The following is a 20,605-nucleotide window of genomic DNA, read 5'->3' on the forward strand; positions in this document are numbered from 1 at the left end:
GACAAGTCATGAACCAAAGCTCCTTGCTCCCTGCAATGGAGTAAAAGGGCCAAGTTTATTTTTAAACAACACTAAAACACTGTACACTTGGCATATTTACAAACGCTAAAATTCAGTGCAGTTCTAACTGTACAGTCGTTATATTTTGACACTGCAAATTGCTGCCAAATCTGAGCAGTACCAATCAAGTGTCACTGTAAAAATACATATTTATTGAAGTAACCACAGGTTCACTGTGGGCACAGCGTTCAGAAAATTTGCCTTTTCTTTTTATATCGAATAAAAACAAAAGTGTAAGATAGTTGGGAAAAGGTGGGAACAAAAATTCAAACCAAACTGGAGCACAGCCCCTTTTCAGCACTTTGAACACTAACTACAGAGATTTAAAAAAACAAAAACAAAAATGGTGTGGAGACAAAGGCGGAATGCAGGAAAGTAACAACATATGAGCAATGAGTATGTACATTATACGACAATGTTATCATACATGTGGTATCTGCAGGTTACACGAAAAGAGGCTAACTGTCCTTGCCACCAAACTTGGGCCGATAACGCATAGAGTAACGACTCCCATTCTCCTTCACTTCCTGCTTTCCTGCCCATTCGGACGTTGCTGAGTTGCCTGTGGGATCCCCGAAGTCCAAGTCATGCTTCCATCGTTCCACGTACGCTCCCCCTCTGCCCTCACAGTGGTGTCCCAGCACGGGCCGCCTAACGTTGACCACATGTGATCGCCCTCTAGTGTAGCCATCACTGCCCACATAGCAGTGGCTGGGCACCTCGTGCAGAGGCGACACTGGAGAGCTTCCACGCCGGTCCTCAAGCACCCCATTGGGGGCCTTGACCTTCTTCGGAATCCTGTAGCCACTCAACGATGCACGAGGCGGCGACAGGGCCTCGGGAAGCAGCGCACTGCATGCCACACTGTCACGTCTCTCACGTCGCTCGGGCCTCTTGGGCACGTTCTCGTCCGATGTGTGCTTCACATAGTTGTTTGCAGTGGTCACGCCTTGCCTGCCTTCTGCAGGCTCGCGCGAGCTGGCCCCCTCGAGACTCTGAGCATTCTCCTGCTTCTGCATGGTGCTGCTGCGCGTGCAGCGTCCAACGTCGTTGAGTTCTTCAGGAAACTCGCAGAGGGAGGCCAAGGTGGCCAACTGTGGGTGCTCTTCTTCCTCTGAGCAAGCTGTTGTCCGTTTCCTCAACCGCCGACTTCTGCTACTGCCTTTCACTCCGATCTCGTCTCCCGCATCCTGATTCTCCGAGACCTCTCTTGCTTCATGCGGCACTAGCTCAATCTTTGCTTCAGAGAGTCGGGTAGGGCGACCAAAGTTCGACCTGTTTTCCTGCTCTACAGTGTCATCCTTTATAGTTTCTTTTCTCAGTACAACTTTGCAAAGGTGATCACATGCTTCAACTGCTTCAGCCCGCCGACTTCGCATACTCACTCTGCCATCAGTTTCGCCCTTTTCTGCCTCATGTCTGGACGCACTTCTCGCCACTTCATCAGCCACCTCATTTCTGACCTCCAGCCTCCGACTCCGAATAGGAGGCTTGCATTCTACTTTTTCGATTTCATCAGCTTGACCCTCCGCTGTCCTAAATGCTCGGATTGCTTCCTGGGCAGGTTCAAGTTTTGTATCACATCTTCGACTTCTACTTGAACTTCTGCTCCCTACGTCTATTGACTCTCCTCTCTCGGCTTCATTTCGAAACAGACATGTTTTCTGCTCATCAACTTCAGTTTTCTGCTCCTGCCTGCGACTTCGGTAAGGCGCCTTACATTCCAATTCCATCGGTCCTTTTTGCTGCATTTCACTTTTGACTAAGCTACGCACACTATCATCTAAACTCTCATATCGCCGGCTTCTTGTTGGAGTTTTGCTTCCTGCATCTCCTTGTTCATTTTCCTTTGTGTCACCTCTGGGTGAACCTTTCGGCGTACTGTCACTAGCTTCCAGCCTTCTACTGCGCACTGGTGTTCTGTTCCCGGTGTCGAAAAGGTCATCTTTCTTTTCTATTGAAGATGGACTCCTCGTGAACTGATCCCTTTCAGGCCTTCGGCTTCGCAATGGTGTCCTGCTATTTACAACACCAATTTCATCCTTCCTTGTTTCGCCTTTTGATGCGCTTTTCACAGAATCGACCGAACCGAGCCTTCGACTCCTTGTTTGTGCTTTGCACTCAACCTCGGTAGGATCTTCTGTCCCGACCTCTTCCTTAACAGTGTTTCTCACGGTAACAGCATTTCGGCTTCGAGTGGACATCTTGCCTTCAGTGTCGCTGAGATCCTCCTTTCTAATTTCATTCACCGTATCGGCGTTTCTGCTTCGAGTAGACATCCTGCTTTCAGTGTCGCTAATTTCATTCACAGTATCAGCATTTCGGCTTCGAGTGAACATCCTGCCTTCAGTGTCGCTAATTTCATTCACACTATCAGCATTTCGGCTTCGAGTGAACATCCTGCCTTCAGTGTCACTGAGATCCTCCTTTCTCATTTCGTTCACAGTATCAGCGTTTCGGCTTCGAGTAGACATCCTGCTTTCAGTGTCGCTAATTTCATTCGCAGTATCAGCATTTCGGCTTCGAGTGGACATCCTGACTTCGGTGTCACTAATTTCAGTCACAGTGTCAGTGTTTCGGCTTCGAGTGAGCATCTTGCCTTCATTGTCGCTAATTTCATTCACAGTATCAGCATTTCGGCTTCGAGTGGACATCCTGCCTTCGGTGTCGCCAATTTCATTCACAGTCTCAGCATTTCGGCTTCGAGTGGACATCCTGCCTTCAATGTCACTGGGGTCCTCTTTTCTGATTTCATTCCTAGATGAAGTACTCGAGGTGTCTTCTGCACTTTCCAGCCTATGACTTCGATTAGCCTTCAGCTGTGCCTCTGCGACACCTCTGCTCAAATTGTTCCCCCCGCCTACTGACTGGCCACATTCCTCTTCACTAGCCTCAAGTTGCTCCTCAGAGAGTGTTTCCAGTGCAGCTGCTGCATTCTGCACTGGCCTTGTCGACGACAGATCAGCAGCAGCGTCTCCTCTGCCAGAAACTGTTGTTGCAGAGTCGGCAGTACCCTGGCTGTCTTCGTCTTGCGCAACACAGCCTTCGGACTCCCCAGCCCCACCCATCATGGACAGTCTCCGTGACCGAAGCCCGTTGACGTACTGTTTGGCATAAGGGTTCGGGAGCCTAGTCGGCGTGCTAGGTGGTTTCTTTGTAAGGCCATACAGGTTAGGCACCTCCCGGCCTTCAAGTGCATCCAAAAGGAGGCGCAGGCACGGCTTGGGGCTCGACACATCTTGAGACACCAGTCGGTCATAAACGTGTTCGCTCTGGCCAGCCAGAATAACAGCCTCCCGCTCACGCTCGCTCATCTTGGGTCCTCCTGGCTTCAGCATTGCCACCTGGTGCTCAAAGATCTCCTCCCTTATTTTGAGCAGAGACTTGGCTATCTTTTCTCGCCTCGACACCATGTAGCAAAGGTTCCGCACCTGCAAAATCCACAGTACAGTGAAAAGGTTGGTCATCTCAAGAGCATCAAAAGTGTTTCAAAGGAAAGCATTCTGCCCTTGTTATAAGTGAACTATTCACACGAATTATAAACATCAATACTGATTCGCTTGTATATTCTCCTCTCACAAGCAAGATTTCTTTGGGCTTGCTGACACTCACACTTGTACAATGGATGCTTTTAATTAAAATGTAAATAGATTCATCAGATTAAATATACTTCTTGTCTTTGGCTTATTAGCAGAGCTGTTTTGTAGAGCCACAGAGCCGCCATTATTATGCGGAGCTGCTTATTTGGGCATATTTTTTAGAGGAACATTCGCTTATTGGACTAGTTAGTCTGGCCACCATGAATAAGGCCACTGATTCCCCCCCCTCTGTGCAGCTAAGTGCAATGCAATGTGTGTGTTAATTTGCTTTGTACCTCTGACCTTTGCTTTTGCTGTTGTTTTCATTCTTGCCCTAAGACGCACTGATACTCTCATTCTTCTAGAAAGGGGCTGAGGCATGCTCCCTAAAAGGCTGCAGAAAATAGCACCTCTTCCTCTTCCAAAATTTCTCTTGTCTGTTGCATCCGTATTGAAAAAATACTCCAGCAGTCAATATCCAGAATACAGTCCCGCACTAACATACTATCCGTGTTAATATGGTGCTTTCAGTAAGTTCCCATCGCGATTACTGTCAGTTAACCTGAACTGCAGACACCCTACCAATAGGAACTCAACATGCTTATCACTATCACCGCTGCAGGCTTTTTCAGCAGAGCACAATTCTGCACATTGCCCTCTGCAAAATTGACACATCTTGGCTGACTTTTAGGCTGTGTGTCCTCAACCCCTTGTTGCTATGCTTTTACAGCGACACAAATTCGAAGTGCAAAGAGGGGTATTAGGCGGACAGCGCAAACCAGCAGTCAAGTGATGCACAGTAAAGAGCTAGAAGCCCAAGTGTCTCACACTTTCATCAAGCACTGGCGATCCGGCTGGCTCAGCTGCTGCTCTTCATTAAAAAAAAAAAAGGAATATATATGCATATTGGCCGAGATGGCTAATCAGCAGGTAAGTTGAATGATGAGTACAATGCCACTGCCTACATGCTCGTCTGACATATGCAGGCTGCAACCAAGGGTTGCCAGCTCCCATACACACTGTCACGATCGACAGCAGGCCACTCTCTCCTCACAACACACTTAAAAAGGACAAATTCCCAAATGTAGAAAAAGAGCAAGAGACATTAACCAAAATACAATAACCAAACAAACTAAATGGCCCCCACCTTTAGCAATACTGAACTTCATTATAGGTACACATGAGACGCACTTAAATAAAAACTTAATACTACAATTTGACATCACGGAAGATAAAAAACAGGACTGCAGCAAGTGCATGCACAAAACCAGGCCAAGTATGCAAGATCCAACTATAACCACCATTTGATGCCACTGCTGCAGTACCCAAGCCAACGCTGAGCCATAAGTTTCACAGCTAACAGGACTCACAATCAACTACTTCAACAACAACAATAAGCCCATGTGTCCAGCCAAAACAAGCTGATATAGCCAATTTATGTTAACTTGTCCTTATTGGGGCATGCATAATTGGGCTTATCCACTTGAAGTGTGAATTGAAAAGTGCCACTGATACTACTCTTTTTGTGACGAGCTATTTGATCTGTTCGGACGGTGTTTCTTGCTCACAATTTTTCTTTTTTTTTTAACTTCATTATGTTCATTTGTGCGCGTGGAGCAAGTTTTTTACGCTAACCTTGACAACATTCTCATTTGTGATTTCTCTTTCTCACCATGTGCCTTCAAAGTGAGCATTCTGCAATTAATTTCCCCCAAGGCTGATATCTGCAGCAGAGACTGATTAACAATGCCTGCATGTACAAAAAATTCAAGGCAAAGTGCCATTTGGGTCTCAAATGCACTCCCAGGCCTTTTTTTGTGTTTTCTCATCACTATTGTAGCCATGTTGCCATGAGCCAAAAAAAAAAAACAAATGTATTGATTATTCTGAATAGCCTAGGAATTTCAGTAAAATTGGTAGGCAAATCACCTGGTAAAAATTTGCATCTAAAGAGGACAGAATTGATGTATTACACATCGCTCTGAAATATACCACTGATTTGTGAGTAGCACTATTGCAAAACCCTCGTTACCAATGTAGCAATTTCACGTACATTTTAAATTTTGGCACTTTAGATGCTCTAAAAATGCATTTTACAGAACTGTGATATCTATTATTGGTGCAGAGCTATGAATTTTTATACTTTATGCTTTTTTTGGACAATTTTTTTTAAAAACAAAATTCAAGCTCCAAACAAATTTTGCTTCCCAGAGCTGCTAGAATTTAACTTTCTCTCTCAAGTGCCACAAACGATTCAAATCGGTCCAGCGGTTGTTTCATAAAAACAGTTCTGCATTTTACATGTACTTGAACAGGGAAATTAGAGTTGGCCCCGAGCTAAAGCTTTCTAAGACTGCACTTACGGAGATACAGCTGCGCAAACCTAACAAGGAAAAAAAAAAAAAAAAAAAATTGAATGGAGCATGCGGAAAAATATGCACACATGACACCATTTATTTTTTTTGGGTCATGGTTAGTTTTGCAGCATGCACTGGCAACGCTCCCAGGCCTACACATTATGAGGGCAAGTGCAACCAGTTCTTGCAGCACCAGACTTATGAGCACTAACAGCAGTTAATAGTTAGCTATGTTAGGTGTTCCATCAACGTGAAAAAAAAAAAAAAAAAGAGAAAAACGGGCAAGTGACAGGGGCCCAAAACAAGCACCTGCCTCTTTCTCATCCTTCTTTCTTCCACGCTGATCACATCAACTATAAAAGAATAACATAGTACACCAACTCAAGCACCAACTTGGCAGTAACAAGTGCTTTATCCCCAGGATTTACCCAATTCTAATGTGCATCCTATTTATGCGGGCTTAAAGTAATAAAATAAAAGTGGAACTGAATGTAACACGTGCCCGATTTATAAAATACAAATATAGCATGTCCCCACGTTCTCGATCAGAAAAACGAGATGTGCAGAATTTACCTTCCCAGAAGGGGAAACATTTTTTTTTTAAACGAGCTTTCACAATGAAAGTGGCATGCCGTCGTCACCAATTGCACCTCATTGGCCACACATATCAAGCATACAGGGACTATACTCTTGAGCGATCACCTTTGCTGATACTACTATCACTATCGCAAGACTCTGCATCAGACTTGTCGAAGTATGCATCTGACAGCATTCCTGGCACTGTGCACAGATAGCGAGTTTGGCTAGGGTGGCTAGAATTGGGAGGTGTGAAGAGCGTGGAGCATTTCCTTTGTCCGGAAGTGTCGCCTTGTGCGATCCCTCCACTAGAGCAAGGCAGGGCGCGGCGGTCGGGGGTGCGGTGAACAAGGCATGAAGGCGGCATGTGTGCGGCAGTTGGTTCCCAGTTTTGTTGGCATTCCATATAGTTTTTCAAGTTCCCTTGTGTTCATGTGCCTCGTGAAGAATGCCGTCAACAAAAAAGAAAAGAACTCAGCGATGGTGTTTCGTACCAGGATGCAATTCAGGCTACAAATCGTGTGCGGAAAAAGTGTCACTTTTCCGTGCGCTGGCATGCATAGAGAAATTAGCAGCTTGGGAGCGGGTTATCTCAAGGGCTGAGATGCTTTTACAGGAGAATTCAGCTGTCAGTGAAAGACATTTGACGCAAGGTAAGCGATTTGAACCCATTTAAGCGTGTTTGTGTCTTAACTTCTGACATTAACTAAAGTGTTTAATATGCAACGAGAATAGCAGCTTATAATGCACTTCACACCGCTTTTAGAAACTTGGCAATTGATTTTAGATGAAAGCATTTGTCTTGCGAGACATTTTATTTTCATATTCATTCTTCAGATTCATCATGCGAGAATTCGTGCACAGTGTCAAAAGGTCACTAAGTTAGAATACAGCACGATATTCCTACTTTAGGAGATGGTGCGGTGCCTGCTATACTTCCAAACCTGCCTAAATAAATCTCTAAGAGCTTGCCGAAGGAATGGAAAAGGCGAACTGCTGTTTCAGCCAATTTTGTCCTAGTGAAGAAGTGCTGCAAACGCCCGAGCACATCAGAGCATTGATGACAACAAACGTGGCGGATCTTGATACTACTGGCGACGTCCCTGCCAATTACTTTATAAGCTAGAAATACCATTTGAGCGTTATTTATATTGATTTTTTCAAGTGTCTTTGCTTCCAGGGGAATGTGAAGTCAGGCCTACAGACAAAGATAATCCTGTAAGCTAGACTTCTGTGCGAGGAGGCTGAGCTTCACGTGAATTATAACTGCTGTGATGGTGCGTCATGGAATAGAGTAATGTGGCATAATGTAAGCATTCACAAAAGCAGCAAAAGCGTTCGGTGCAAGGTGACACACCCATCTGACAAGGGGAGGTATCTCCACTTAGTATCAGCCTATCCGCACCTTGTGAAGTGTGTGCGGAACACAATGTTGAAGCAAGGCTTTAATACTCGTAAAGGCCGGAAATGTCTCAATCAAATCTTTCATCTTGGAAAGGGGAAACCTGACAGTGACTTAGTGAAACAAACTCTAAATATTACAGGTCTACTGGGATCATGTTTCAACTACTTGGAAACTTGACAGCAACGCCGCCACACTCAAAAACGCACCCAAATTAACAAGGTCGCGTATATATCCAAATGCATTTTTTAAAAAAGTCGCAGTTTCGCCCAAAAATTGAAGATCGATTGCGATAGTAAATTAGCAGAGAGACATCAACTTGTAAACATTTGCTTGCTAAGTAAATTAACAAGCATGGTGTCAGTGCACACAGCAAACATGAACACGTCGACTGCGGACACTTGCTGTCAAAACACTGGTGTGAAGAAACACAGTAGCAACAGCGAGTGAAGTGACCTTCATGTTGTCTACCACATTAACGCAAACCGACCGCCGAGAATACACAGCGCACACAAAGCTACGAGCTGCCGACGTACCTAGACTCGGCGCCTAACGCAGACCGCTCTCAAGATACGGCCGCATGCAACAAAAAGTTGCAACCGGAGTTGCCGGCTAAAATATTGAAAGAATGGGAAATTGGAGGGCTTCTGTACCCGTCAAAGTCGCTATACAATTTGATCCAGACAATTTAAAGTCGTATTGTTAACACGATATGCCTTCACTCGAAAGTTATAAGGAGCCTACTAAAGGCAGAAAGCAGCAGCGTGCCACAAATTGGCTGCGCCAAACACTGAATGGAACTAACAAAACTCAGTGGTAATGTTTTTTTGCATTACAAGAGAGAGAAACGAAGAGGGAAAGGTAGTGAGGTTAACCAAGGATGTGCTCGGTTGGCTACCCTACACTTGGGGAGGGGGAAAGGGGAAGAATAGATAAGGAGAGAGAAAAAAAAATAGAAAGAGCCTACTAAAGGCAGAAAGCAGCAGCGTGCCACAAATTGGCTGCGCCAAACACTGAATGGAACTAACAAAACTCAGTGGTCATGTTTTTTTGCATTACAAGAGAGAGAAACGAAGAGGGAAAGGTAGTGAGGTTAACCAAGGATGTGCTCGGTTGGCTACCCTACACTTGGGGAGGGGGAAAGGGGAAGAATAGATAAGGAGAGAGAAAAAAAAATAGAGTCAGTCATTCGCAAAGACAGTCACAGAAGAATCTCCGCTGTCACAAGCGTTCGTACAATCCAGTACTCTTCACAAACTGCAGAAGGGCTTTTGTGGCCTTTTGCATGCAAGAATGCATAGGCCATGGCCCAAGGATTAACCTTTTTTTGAAGGGGCTAAACCAGGAAGAAAGTGAGAAGAAAATAAAGAGACTGAAGCCTTGTGCAGCTCAAAGCAACAACAACCAGTGACTCAATGATAAATTGTTGAAAATAAAGTTACCTGTTAAAGCCTTGAAACTAAGTGCTGGCCCGATTTCTGTACAAGTTTGAGCATACTGACTCAGGGATTGCATGACCTTAGCTTCAATGCAAAGGTGACGTTGTGGAAACTACAAGGTATGAACGGACATGGCCACTCGCACTATTAATATAAATGCCACAGTAAGAGCCATTACAATGTCTCAAAGGTTAGGGCACGCTGATTTCGGAGCAATGAAACAATAAAATATTGGCAAATGAGCAGTGTTTATGAAGAAGAGGCCTAAAAGCCCCCTTCCACTGGAACAACTTCTATAGATTATTCTTCGTAAATAGGTCAATAAATCCACTAAAGATGACATCATTTCGCCTTCTCAAAACCGCTAATAAAAATACACTACTTTTAAAACAATATAGCAGAATTGTTGGATTATATCTGGGCAATTTTTGGACTGCTAACTGGCGCAAAGTTGGCGCTGGTGCCGCGATCTGTGGTTGTTGAGCCCGATAGATGTACAGCAGACTCGCGATAAATACTTTCGGTTAACTCAAACAAATTCCTTTCGGCTTACGGAATGCGGGCAAGTCCTTTCAGCGTTTCATCGATTCCGTCACAAGAGGCCTGCCTTTCGTTTTTGCATACATTGACGACCTTCTCGTCGCAAGCTCTTCCGCAGAAGAACATCTTCACCACTTGCGGTTGTTGTTAGTAACGAAATTGTCATCAACGCTGCCAAGAGCGAATTCGGTCAACCCGAAATCGAGTTCCTCGGTCATATCGTTGACGCTAACGGCATTTGACCACTACCGTCCAAGATTCGCTTCATCGAAGACCTTCCCCAACCGACCACACTCACCAAGCTTCACCAATTTCTCGGATTCGTCAATTTCTACCGCCGATTCATCCCCGATTGCGCACAACTTATGGCTCTGCTAGAAGCTCTGCTGGTCAACAAACGTAACCAAGTGCTTCAGTGGAATGAAGAGGTCACCGACATCAAGTCTGCCCTCGCCGACGCCACGCTGCTTAAACACCCAAAGCCAGACGCGCCCACTGCCATCATGACCGACGCTTCAAACACCGCCGTTGGTGCCGTTCTGCAGCAATTCATCGACAATGCGTGGCATCCACTTGCCTTTTTCTCCAAGAAACTGAAGCCTGCGCAGTCCCGCTACAGCGTCTTTGGCCGTGAATTACTCGCAGTTTACCTGGCTATCAGATATTTTCGCCATTTCCTAGAAGGCCGTGCGTTTACTGTCATGAAAGACCACAAGCCCCCTTGTGCACGCAATGAACCGTCCAGCGTCCTGTTATTCACCCCGCGAGAGTCGACACCTTTCCTACATCTCCGAGTTTACAACAACGTTCCGCCACATCAAGGGCACCGACAACGTTCCAGCCGACGTTCTGAGTGGCGTCAATGCCGTTTCGACGTTGATGTCGGAGCCTTTCATCATCAATGTCAACTTACTCGCCAGTCGACAGCGTGATGACACCGAACTTCGTACACTCTGGAATTCGTCAACGTCCCTGAAATTGGAGGACGCCGTTGTGACTCCAGATGGTACGTCCGTCGTCTGCGACACTTCTACCGACACACCTAGACCATACATTCCGGCATCCCTTCGCAGACGTCTATTCGAAACCGTGCACAACCTGTCGCATCCTGGCATACACGCCACACAGAAGCTTCTTTCTAGTCGTTTCATTTGGCCTGGGCTAAACGCGCAAGTTTGCGATTGGGTTTGCTGCTGTTTGTTGTGTCAGCGCTCCAAGATCCAGCGTCATCATATTCCGCCTGTCAAGTCTTTTCTTCCACCAGATGCTCGTTTTGACACCGTACACCTGGACCTCGTCGGCCTCTGGCACCTTCGAAGGGTTACTGCTACCTGCTGACATGCATCGACCGCTATACACGGTGGCCAGAAGCTACACCTATATCTGACATCTCAGCGCCCACTGTTGCCGCAGCAAGTTTCGTGTCTACATGGATTGCAAGGTTCGGCTGCCCAACCACAATAGTCACCGATCGCGGTCGGCAGTTTGACTCAACACTCTTCAACGAGCTACTCAAACTACTTGGAACGACACGTTTTCGCACGACTGCTTACCACCCGCAGTCCAATGGACTTGTTGAACATTTTCACAGGCATCTCAAGGCAACCCTTATGACACATGAATCGCCGGAGAAGTGGGTTCTACATTTGCCTCTCGTTTTACTTGGCATCAGGGCCGCACTCAAGGGCGACCTAGGTTGCTCCTGTGCTGAGCTAGTCTACGGCACTCACCTACGCCTTCCATGCGACTTCTTTGTCGGTACCAGCAAAACACCTATGCCATCACCTGCCGACTACGTTGCCGAACTGCAAGCTTTCTTTAGCCAGATACACCCTGTGCCTACACGTTCACAAGAAGCAAGGTCTCCGTACGTTTCTCCTGCAATCACCTCTGCTACACACGTTTTTGTTCGTAACTGTGCCGTGCGGAAGCCTTTGCAGCTACACTACTCCGGGCCATATTGTGTTCTCGAGCGTCGTCCGACGACTTTTGTCGTGAATGTCAACGGCCGATCAGACACAATTGCCCTGGCACGTCTCAAACCCGCCTACATTGAAGCATCCGCGCCATCGGCCCCACCAATGTGCAACGCAACTCTGCTGCATCCATCGACGCCGCCTCTGTCCGTGACACCCAAGACCAACACCAAGACACGCCGCGTCACGTGGACTTTTCATCGTTCGTCGAACTTTCCTCCTCTCTAGGGGGGGAGCCCTTTGTAGTGGCAGCAGCATCGGTGTCGCATGATAATTACGTAGATGCTCACATCTGCATGAGGCACGAGGGGCTGGCACGCACTGGCACAGGCTAGCGTTCAGAGACAGATTAAATATGCTACACTAAGAGATCAGGTGTCGGTTTTTCCTCTCCTGCGAGAGCCCTGAGACTTCACCAGTCTGCGTGGTCGCTCGTTGCCACAATATCACTAACAGTCGCAAATAAAGCCGTTTGCCTGCCAACACGTGTCAAAGTGGCCAAACTATCCAAACCGCGCACGACCAACAATTGTGTGAAGATGGTGTGAACAGCAAAGCTGTGTTAGTTACACCGAGTGTTACAAGTGTTACATGTGCATGTGTTGCACGTGATGCAATTGCGTAAGCACAAGTAAAGACTAATCTACAACAGGAAATTATATTATATTGAAACGTTTCGAGGCGAGAAGAGGCAGCGACTTCCAACGCTACTGGACAAGTGTCCAGTTCTCTCCGTTTCCAAAAGTGCTCCAATGGGAGGTGCCCATCAAGGTGCAGCTGGTTCACATGCAATCTGTGTGTGTAGGTACATCGCAACAACACACTGAACCATGCATCAGACAAATGTGAAATGCACAGGAGAAGGCTGAGCAAGACCACATCCAAGAATGCTCCTCCACCAGCAGCAGAGAGCTTCACATTAAGATTACTAGAGGGATATCTGGTGCTGCAATAATGGGTAGCAATGCATTTTTCTGTGATATTCTACGATTCTTTGAGAAGGCGCACTGTGGCTCGTCCTTTATTGTTTACCCAACATGGTGGATCCGTGGCTCTGATGTTGTGATGATCACAAGGCTGTGGGTCCAATTCCCAGCCATGGCAGCCACATTCCGATGGGGGCGTAATGCAAAACGCTTGTGTACTGTGCTTTGGGTACACATTAAAGAACCCCCAAGTGGTCAAATTATTCTGAAGCACTCCACCACAGTGTCGCTCATAACCCATTTTGCTGTTTCGGGACATTAAACCCCCAACATTTTTTCTTTGTTTCTTGTCTTTTAAATGTTTCACATACTTGCTGCAGAATGTTTACATAGGGCCGGTCAGTGTTTGACATCAACAAATGACCCATTCTATCACATGCTGGCATCCATTCTATGCATGCTGCCAAATCTATGTGACATTAGTAGTATTACTCACCATAAATAATTATTTCTGATAAAAGAATTCTTTTTATTTGCAATGTTCTGAAAACATTGAGTGCTGCATGTTCCAAGAACATTATCAAAAGAGTATTATGGTAGAAATCGGAGGTTAGGAAGTGAGGCTATACAATACAGGAAGACCAATTAAAGGGGCCCTGAAGCCCTTTTTTAACTAATCATAGAATGGCCTCACTATTAAAGGACATCACCTCACGAATGTCATGCCGCAAAAATTTTTCCAATCCTTCAATTATAAGCGGAGTTATCACACCGATACCCGGCTTTCTCTCTCCTTTCATCTCCGCTAGCGCGCTGGAAGCTACACAGCAAAAAGCCAAGAGGGCAAAGCCCCGGCCAAAAGTTTGGTGTCGCATGCGAGGAAAGGGCTCATCACGACACTCCATGGCGGCTGCATGCAGCAGACAGCTGCACACAATGCAAAGATGAAATGATTTTTGTCTTTCCGAGATCGCAGACATATATCTTTTTCATTTATTTAACTCAAAATTCGCAATCATTTATTACCAAGAATGCTCTCGTAATCATGAAATCAGCTAATACCGTTGGTGGGCCAGCTGCTTTCAATGACACTGTACAACGACATTGCATAAACAAGAGCAAGCGATTTTTCGCCAAGTTTGACAGCAGATTGAAGATTCCCTGCTGCATGAAGTGCGTTAATATTTGGCTCAGATGTTCACAGCAACCTCCAAGACAGATGGGCAATGTTTTCTTAATATGTTTAAAAAGTGTTTCAGCGCCCCTTTAAAGGGATATGGACACAAAAGTTGGAGTGTTTTTTTGCGTCGGAACAAAAGTTGAACTGTTGAAAATGACGAATACAACAAGCGGCTTAGAAAAAAATATCGAGAAATATATTTTTTTCTGTGATTTTCTGTTGCACCTTGCCTCCAAGGGGCCACCGGCAGAAGCTCAAATTTGACGTCATAACACCCAACCGCGCGCATGCGGCCAAGGTCAGCCACAGCCATCGCACTGTTTTCAGGGGTGTCGGTCCCTTGCAGCGTTTGTTTATTCTCATTCGGCGATCTTCGCACAAGGCCCGTCTGAAACATTATCCCCGTCGGCGCTCCACACAGGTGGTGCGTCTTACATGTGCATTCCCGCGTTTGTCGCTCGGTACAGACGCGTTTGTCGCGGCGGAAGGAAATGCCCAGACATTGCTGCTATAACAGCATCGTCGGTCGTCACACGTACGCCGTCGCACACATTTCCCAGAGACGAGAAGGTGCGTAAACTTTGGATACCTGCCTGTCAGCCATCATGCACAGCCTGGAGACCTCTAAAAAATTACTTCATTTGCGCGGACCATTTCGTCGACGATGATTATGTGACCAGCCCAGCTGTGCTGAAAAGCCTCAGCATGCCGCTCAAAAGGCAATGCTTAAAGCCCGACACTGTACCATCGATCTTCTCACGAAAACGCAAGGCAGAAATGATCAGCGGCGCGTTGGAAAAGAGGAGGCGAAAAGATGTCGGTACTGTTTTCGTTCACTTGCAGCCTTCATGAGCAGTGTGAGGGCGAGGCTGGGGCGAGATGCCCGAGGCTGGGCACAAAGGCAGTAATGTCTTTAAAAATGTTGGCAAAGCATAGTAAAACAATACAAGGCTAGCGAGCGCACCTCACGAGATCAGACACACACACAGCTCTGCTTCTCCACAGGCTAAAAGCAGAAAAAACTGGGCAGAACGCCGGACAGGTGCTGCCATCTGTCGGTCAGCTGGCGAAGTGAACATGAGAGTCTCGGAGGTACCGCTACCTCACAGCAGTTGCTCACGCCGACGGCATAAACTACTATTCAGTCATCCACGCAGTGCTGAAGTACCCCGCATCTACCTCGCCTGCGTGCACTCTTGAAAAAGCAAGTTTACAGAGGAAATGACAAATAATTCTTGCACAAGTGTCTGGTGCAGAGCAAAATCTTCGCGCTACGGTTCGCGAAAACCTGACCGGCACTTCCACGGCCGCCTGCTCTTCTTCGTCACCTGACGTGGAAGGCTCGTAACCGTAAGCGGTAATATTCCTTGCCAAATTGGTACAAGTCTTCAGACGTGTACTCATCGCTGGTAGAGGCACCAGAACTTGAATCCATGCTCGAGATGGCGGCATCGGCGCACTTTGAATGACCGCGGCCGGCCGGGTGGCTATCCGATGAGGGTGTCATGACGTCACGCCTTCCAACTCCCGCGGGTCGGGCGGCGAGGCGCGCGCTCACAAAAACGCCAAAAATAAAGCCATTGGCTCAAAAATGAGCTAAGTGACTACTTCTTTTCGGTGTAATCACACACTGCGTATTGATTTTCAGCATTTTCGTAAAATTTTCAGATTTTGTGTCCATATCTTTTTAAGGCAAAATAAAAAACGATAAGGCTGCTCAAACCTAGTGTAGCAATGTTTATAAAAATTCGGACATCCATTCAAACCTCAATATAACCTACACGGACATAACAAATTACTGGATATCAGTCTGTAGGCTTATCACAAGTATCTGACAAATAAAGGTATTTTTGGGTAGTATGCAACCTTGCTATTATGAGTTTAAACTGTCCTACTATCCATCATTACTATGCTGGCTGAAGCAATGTACTGGCAACGTGTAGATGCCAGACAGTTTGAGTATAGCGTGAAGCAGCAAACACAAGAATTTAGAGTTAGTTGTGCTATCCACACCGCGCATGCCTAGTACGCAAGTGACACTGGGGCTCTTGAAAGCTTATGCTATTTTATGAATCGAGTGTTCAACGCTAATGTACCTAAGCGGAGCCTAGCATTGAATAACATGGTGGCAACCGTCAAGTGAACACCGTCTGCTTCGCATTTGTCAAGTCGTCACCATCTGTCACAATCTATCCAGTGTACTTGGCCAGATCAGTTCCAACTCATTCTTGGATCTGCTTTAGATTTGTCACGATGCTTTGAAAACAAAGTATTACTAACAGCTGGGCGCTGTGTCCGAGATTTGTTCTAAATCTTTCGACTCTTTAGGCTTAATGAGAGAAGCTGCACCAGCTGCACATTGCCTCCGAGATTCGGCACCACACTGCCCTACCTCAGAGGCCATAGATTACGAATTCTTGCAAGCAGTTTGTATTTCGTACTGATGGCACAACATAAATATTAAATTTTATGATGTGATCAGTATTAGCGTGGTTCGTGTGCTATGTGGAATATACAGATGCAGCATAGGATTAGGTTGATATCGGGCGTGCACTTGGTTTACTTGTACATTGCGAACTGTTACATCTAGACGGTGTTGCAACTTTAAGCGTTTGCATTAGTGTTACATTCAGTTCCACTATTCTGAAAGACTAGTTTGCACCGTGCTCTCTAGCATATTATAGCATTACTTAGCATTGCATTATCCACCAACGCTAGTGCAAGCATTTTACACTATACTAAAACTATCTACTAGCACCACAATGCCCCCCCCCCCCCCCCCCCCCCCAGTGTTCTTATATGAAACTTCACAAGGGGGTGGGTGCAGCAATCCTTCAATGCTCTTACATTTCATTCTTCACTATGCTCCATTATTTCAACATTATATTTCACGATAATCACTATACCCAAAATTTAGTTGGTGACAGTTGGTTCAACGCTCTTCAAGAATACTGCTGATGCCACGACCAGCATCATAACGAAGACATTGAATGACACAATTTTGCAACATTCCGACTTTCTAAACCAACCCATCGAACTGGTCTTATTTCTGTCATAAATGCTTTGCCTGCTGCTTAAATCCATGTCACAGCAATATGTACGATTTCAGCTTCATTCACAATGATATGCAGCATCATTACAACTGCATCTGTGAAGCTTTTACACTGTACAGAGTCAATTAACGAAGTAGCAAGGTGTTCTAGTACATCAGAGCCTTCTTCTGTCTGGGGTTTTACGTGCCAAAACCAATTATGATTATGAGGCACGCCGTAGTGGAGGGCTCCGGATTAATTTTGACCACCTGGGGTTCTTTAACGTGCACTACAACGCTACATCAGAGCCACGAAAAGACAAGCCATAGGAAAAAAAAAAAAAAAAAAACCATTTCTGCAAATATGCAAGACAAAGCTATGGAGCAGCTCCAGCAACATGCAAACCCTATCACCAAAGTGAGCAAAGCCAGCAGGGTCATGAGGAGAGAATGTAATAAGGTAATCATGCAGGATGAAAGCATTGCAGCAGCCTATGAAAGTCGTAAAGCAGCAGAAACAAGGAAGGAAAAACCGAAACATTTATTCGAAGCAACAGGACTGAAGCGGAGGTGCAGCAGCAGCAACATAGCAGGAGGTTGTGCCAAGATGCAAGAGATTCCGAAGACTGGAAGACGGACACCGTACCCTTTCCAGATCCTGCCGCAGATGGACAAACATTTTGACACGTGAGTAAAGGCTGTTCTCTTCTAGCTTATCCAAGCCATCCGTCTCTTCCTTCAAAGGCATCAGCAAAGGCTTGTCATGGTTCGCCTGTTAGGAGCACAATGAAACACCATCAGTTGAGCACCTTTTCGCAAAATGACCCTTGTATATGAAGCACGCAGAGAGCACGGCTCGTACTGTTGTCGATTACTTTAAGGGATGCTTCAATGCAATACCTTCCTGGGACAACAAGTGCCTTATCAATGGCTTGACAAATCAACACGCACTGAGAATGATATCTCTGAAAGTGATCCTTTGAGAACATAGGCCCACAACATGCACACACGCACACATGTACACACACAAACAAACCATTGGCTATATTGTTCTTTTTCTAGCTGCATTACTAGATCTCTTCAGAAACCACAAACGGTGGCACAATTCAACCAATTCAGCTGGTAACACAATCGGACATTTATTTGCCTGATAAATCACAATTCTGAAACGACTATCAGTTAAATAACTGAATAGTACTACTAATTAGCTTTATAAATTAATTACTTCACAGCACAGGTTCACAATGTGGCATCGAAGCCAATGAGTACGTGAGGCATGTCCCTTTGAAGGCATCCTGAGACCAAGTTTTGTACACATGCACCCAATACGCACCGTGAAACAGATGTTCCACGTACCGTATTTTACTTGAATGCAACCCGACCACGATTGTAACGCGAGGGCCAACTTTCCAATCACACAAAATTTTAAAAATTGAAAGAAACTAAGAATGTAACACAAGATTAATAGAAAAAGAAATGGTATCTTAATTCAAGGAACCACAATTGGAAAACGAGTTCTCTTCGCTCATCGTCGTCTGGGGAGGAGGCAAAGCTTTCCTTAAACAGTATTCCCAGGCGACCACTGTAGAGATAGTTGCATTTTCGCAAAGTTTCGCGTGACTCAGCAGAGAACACGCCCCCTACAAGTGTTTCTGGCACTGTGCCAAGCTTGCTATCTTCGCACAATGCCAAGAAAGCTGTCAGCCATATACTTCAAGGGGTTCGGTGCTGGTTCGAGCAGGGCCGGTATTTTGTAGCGATGCCTTTCCGGTAATAATGCCTTTTCGCGCTTTTCGCGCTTTGTCAGTGGTCAGAGCGACGGTCCGCTCGCGCTATCAACAGGATCAGCCGGCCGTGAGCGGTGGATGATAAGAGTAGTATAGAAAAAGTCATAAGGCATCGCTACAAAATCGCGGCCCAGAGTCTCGTGAAATCGAAACTACAGTCAAAGCCTGTGCTAACGAAATCCTGAGGCAACAAAATATTTTCAAATCCCCAGCAAACGCCCATAGGTGTCAATGCATTTCATATCTCGCAACAATGCAACTTTTTGCGACAGCAGTGTAGCATTAACGAAATTTTCTGAAATGGTAGCCTGCATATTACTCGCGTAATGCTAACAGTGTCGAAAAACTGCTCCAATGCATTGGTTGTGCCCTTAACTTGCATTAACTACTGCCACAGTGCGCTTTCTGGGCTACTGCCAACAGGTGACAGCGATGACGATGACTATCATGGGTAAGTACTGCAGCAGGCGAGTACAGTGGAATCTCGATGATACGAATCTCACGGGGCAACGAAAAATATTCGTAGTAGCCGAAATTCGTATCATCGAAACGCAATTAAACTAGCCAAATTAAGGGGGGACGCGGGGATCAGATTGCGAAAATCGCGAGAACAATCGATTTTTGAAAACCACGCGTTTCGGTATCTGCAACGCCTAATCTACGGTGTATCAAAATGGTTTGGCTGAAAACGCACTAGTGCCCGAAAAAGATTAATTCGTCAGTGCGCAGGGTGAGAAAACAGCTTTAAATCGCGTAAATCACCGCAGTTCACAGAGACATTTCTTGTGTTTCCCGCCACCGAGTGCCGCCATCTTGGTATCTTTCAAAAGCTCAAAGTTTCGCAGTTCCACTTCTCAATTCGTCCGTAGTCGCCATCTTGTAACAAATGCACAAACACAAAAGAAGCGCGGGTCTGCGATAGGTAGTCACACGGGCCCTCCGATGAAACTGGGCCTCGGACTGCTGCCGTGCTGAAAGGCGTCTCTCCATTGGTTGCTGCTGTGACAGGGGCAAGATGGCAACCGCAGTTGTCTGCTTCATAAACCACGCCGGCGTCTTCACTTGACACGCAGAATTCGGATTACAGAGAACTCCCAGGTTAGTGATGGGTCAGTTGCTCATTGGAGAAGAAATTTTGGACGAAGCACGCCTTCGGAATACTGACACACAAGCCTCCTACGGCAAGAAAAATACGGCGATTAGCGGGAGAAGCAGAGGAGCACCCGACTGAACGTGCCGCGCTATCTTGCACCATGTGACTCCAGCAGCGAAACAGACAATCGCCCTATGCCATCGGCACCGATAACGCAGTCGACGGAAGACGCGCCAACGGAGGCTCCCGTGCCTCGGCGTACGGCCGCGCGAATCAGCCGAGATCGTATCTCGATAGACATAGCTCGCTGCGACTAGGCAAAATGGCGCAAACACAAGAACGCGGCCCGAAGCACAGCAGCCACTCGGTCCGGCCGATGGCACGCGTAAAAGGAGGAAAAGCACAAAAGCAACAAAACCACCACCGCTTCAAACTCTTCGCGCCTAGTTGCGGCCTCCGCGCTGTCCAGCGCCGCGTCCGCGCCTCCGCACCAAAAGAGAAAGGGAGAAAGCGCGTGACTGCGCGCTCTACTCTTTTGCGGCCGTCGGTGAGGCGGCGTTTATTCATATCAACCGACGCGGGTCGAAACTCGAGTCATAACAACCGTTCTCTAGCACAATGCAAAGTAATGGGGCTCGGCCGGGACCACAGAAAAATTTG

At 46.3% G+C, this 20,605-nt stretch overlaps 1 protein-coding gene across 2 annotated transcripts in view; it reads right to left on the bottom strand.

Moving 5' to 3' along the window:
* The window catches only part of LOC119449431 (PHD finger protein rhinoceros-like), a 66,695-nt gene continuing 46,090 nt past the window's right edge, over positions 1 to 20,605 (bottom strand). Inside the window, exons 16-17 of one of the 2 annotated variants that reach the window (XM_037712601.2) lie at positions 17,712 to 17,837; positions 1 to 3,491 (exon numbers count right to left, since the gene is read on the bottom strand). In XM_037712601.2, coding sequence (XP_037568529.1) covers positions 519 to 3,491; positions 17,712 to 17,837 — 3,099 coding nt within the window. In that variant the 3' untranslated portion in view covers positions 1 to 518. The remainder of the gene's footprint in view (positions 3,492 to 17,711; positions 17,838 to 20,605) is intronic. The other variant, XM_037712602.2, reaches the window with a different exon arrangement.

This window comes from Dermacentor silvarum, chromosome 4, assembly GCF_013339745.2.
Source record: "Dermacentor silvarum isolate Dsil-2018 chromosome 4, BIME_Dsil_1.4, whole genome shotgun sequence".
Taxonomy (NCBI): Eukaryota; Metazoa; Arthropoda; class Arachnida; order Ixodida; family Ixodidae; genus Dermacentor; species Dermacentor silvarum.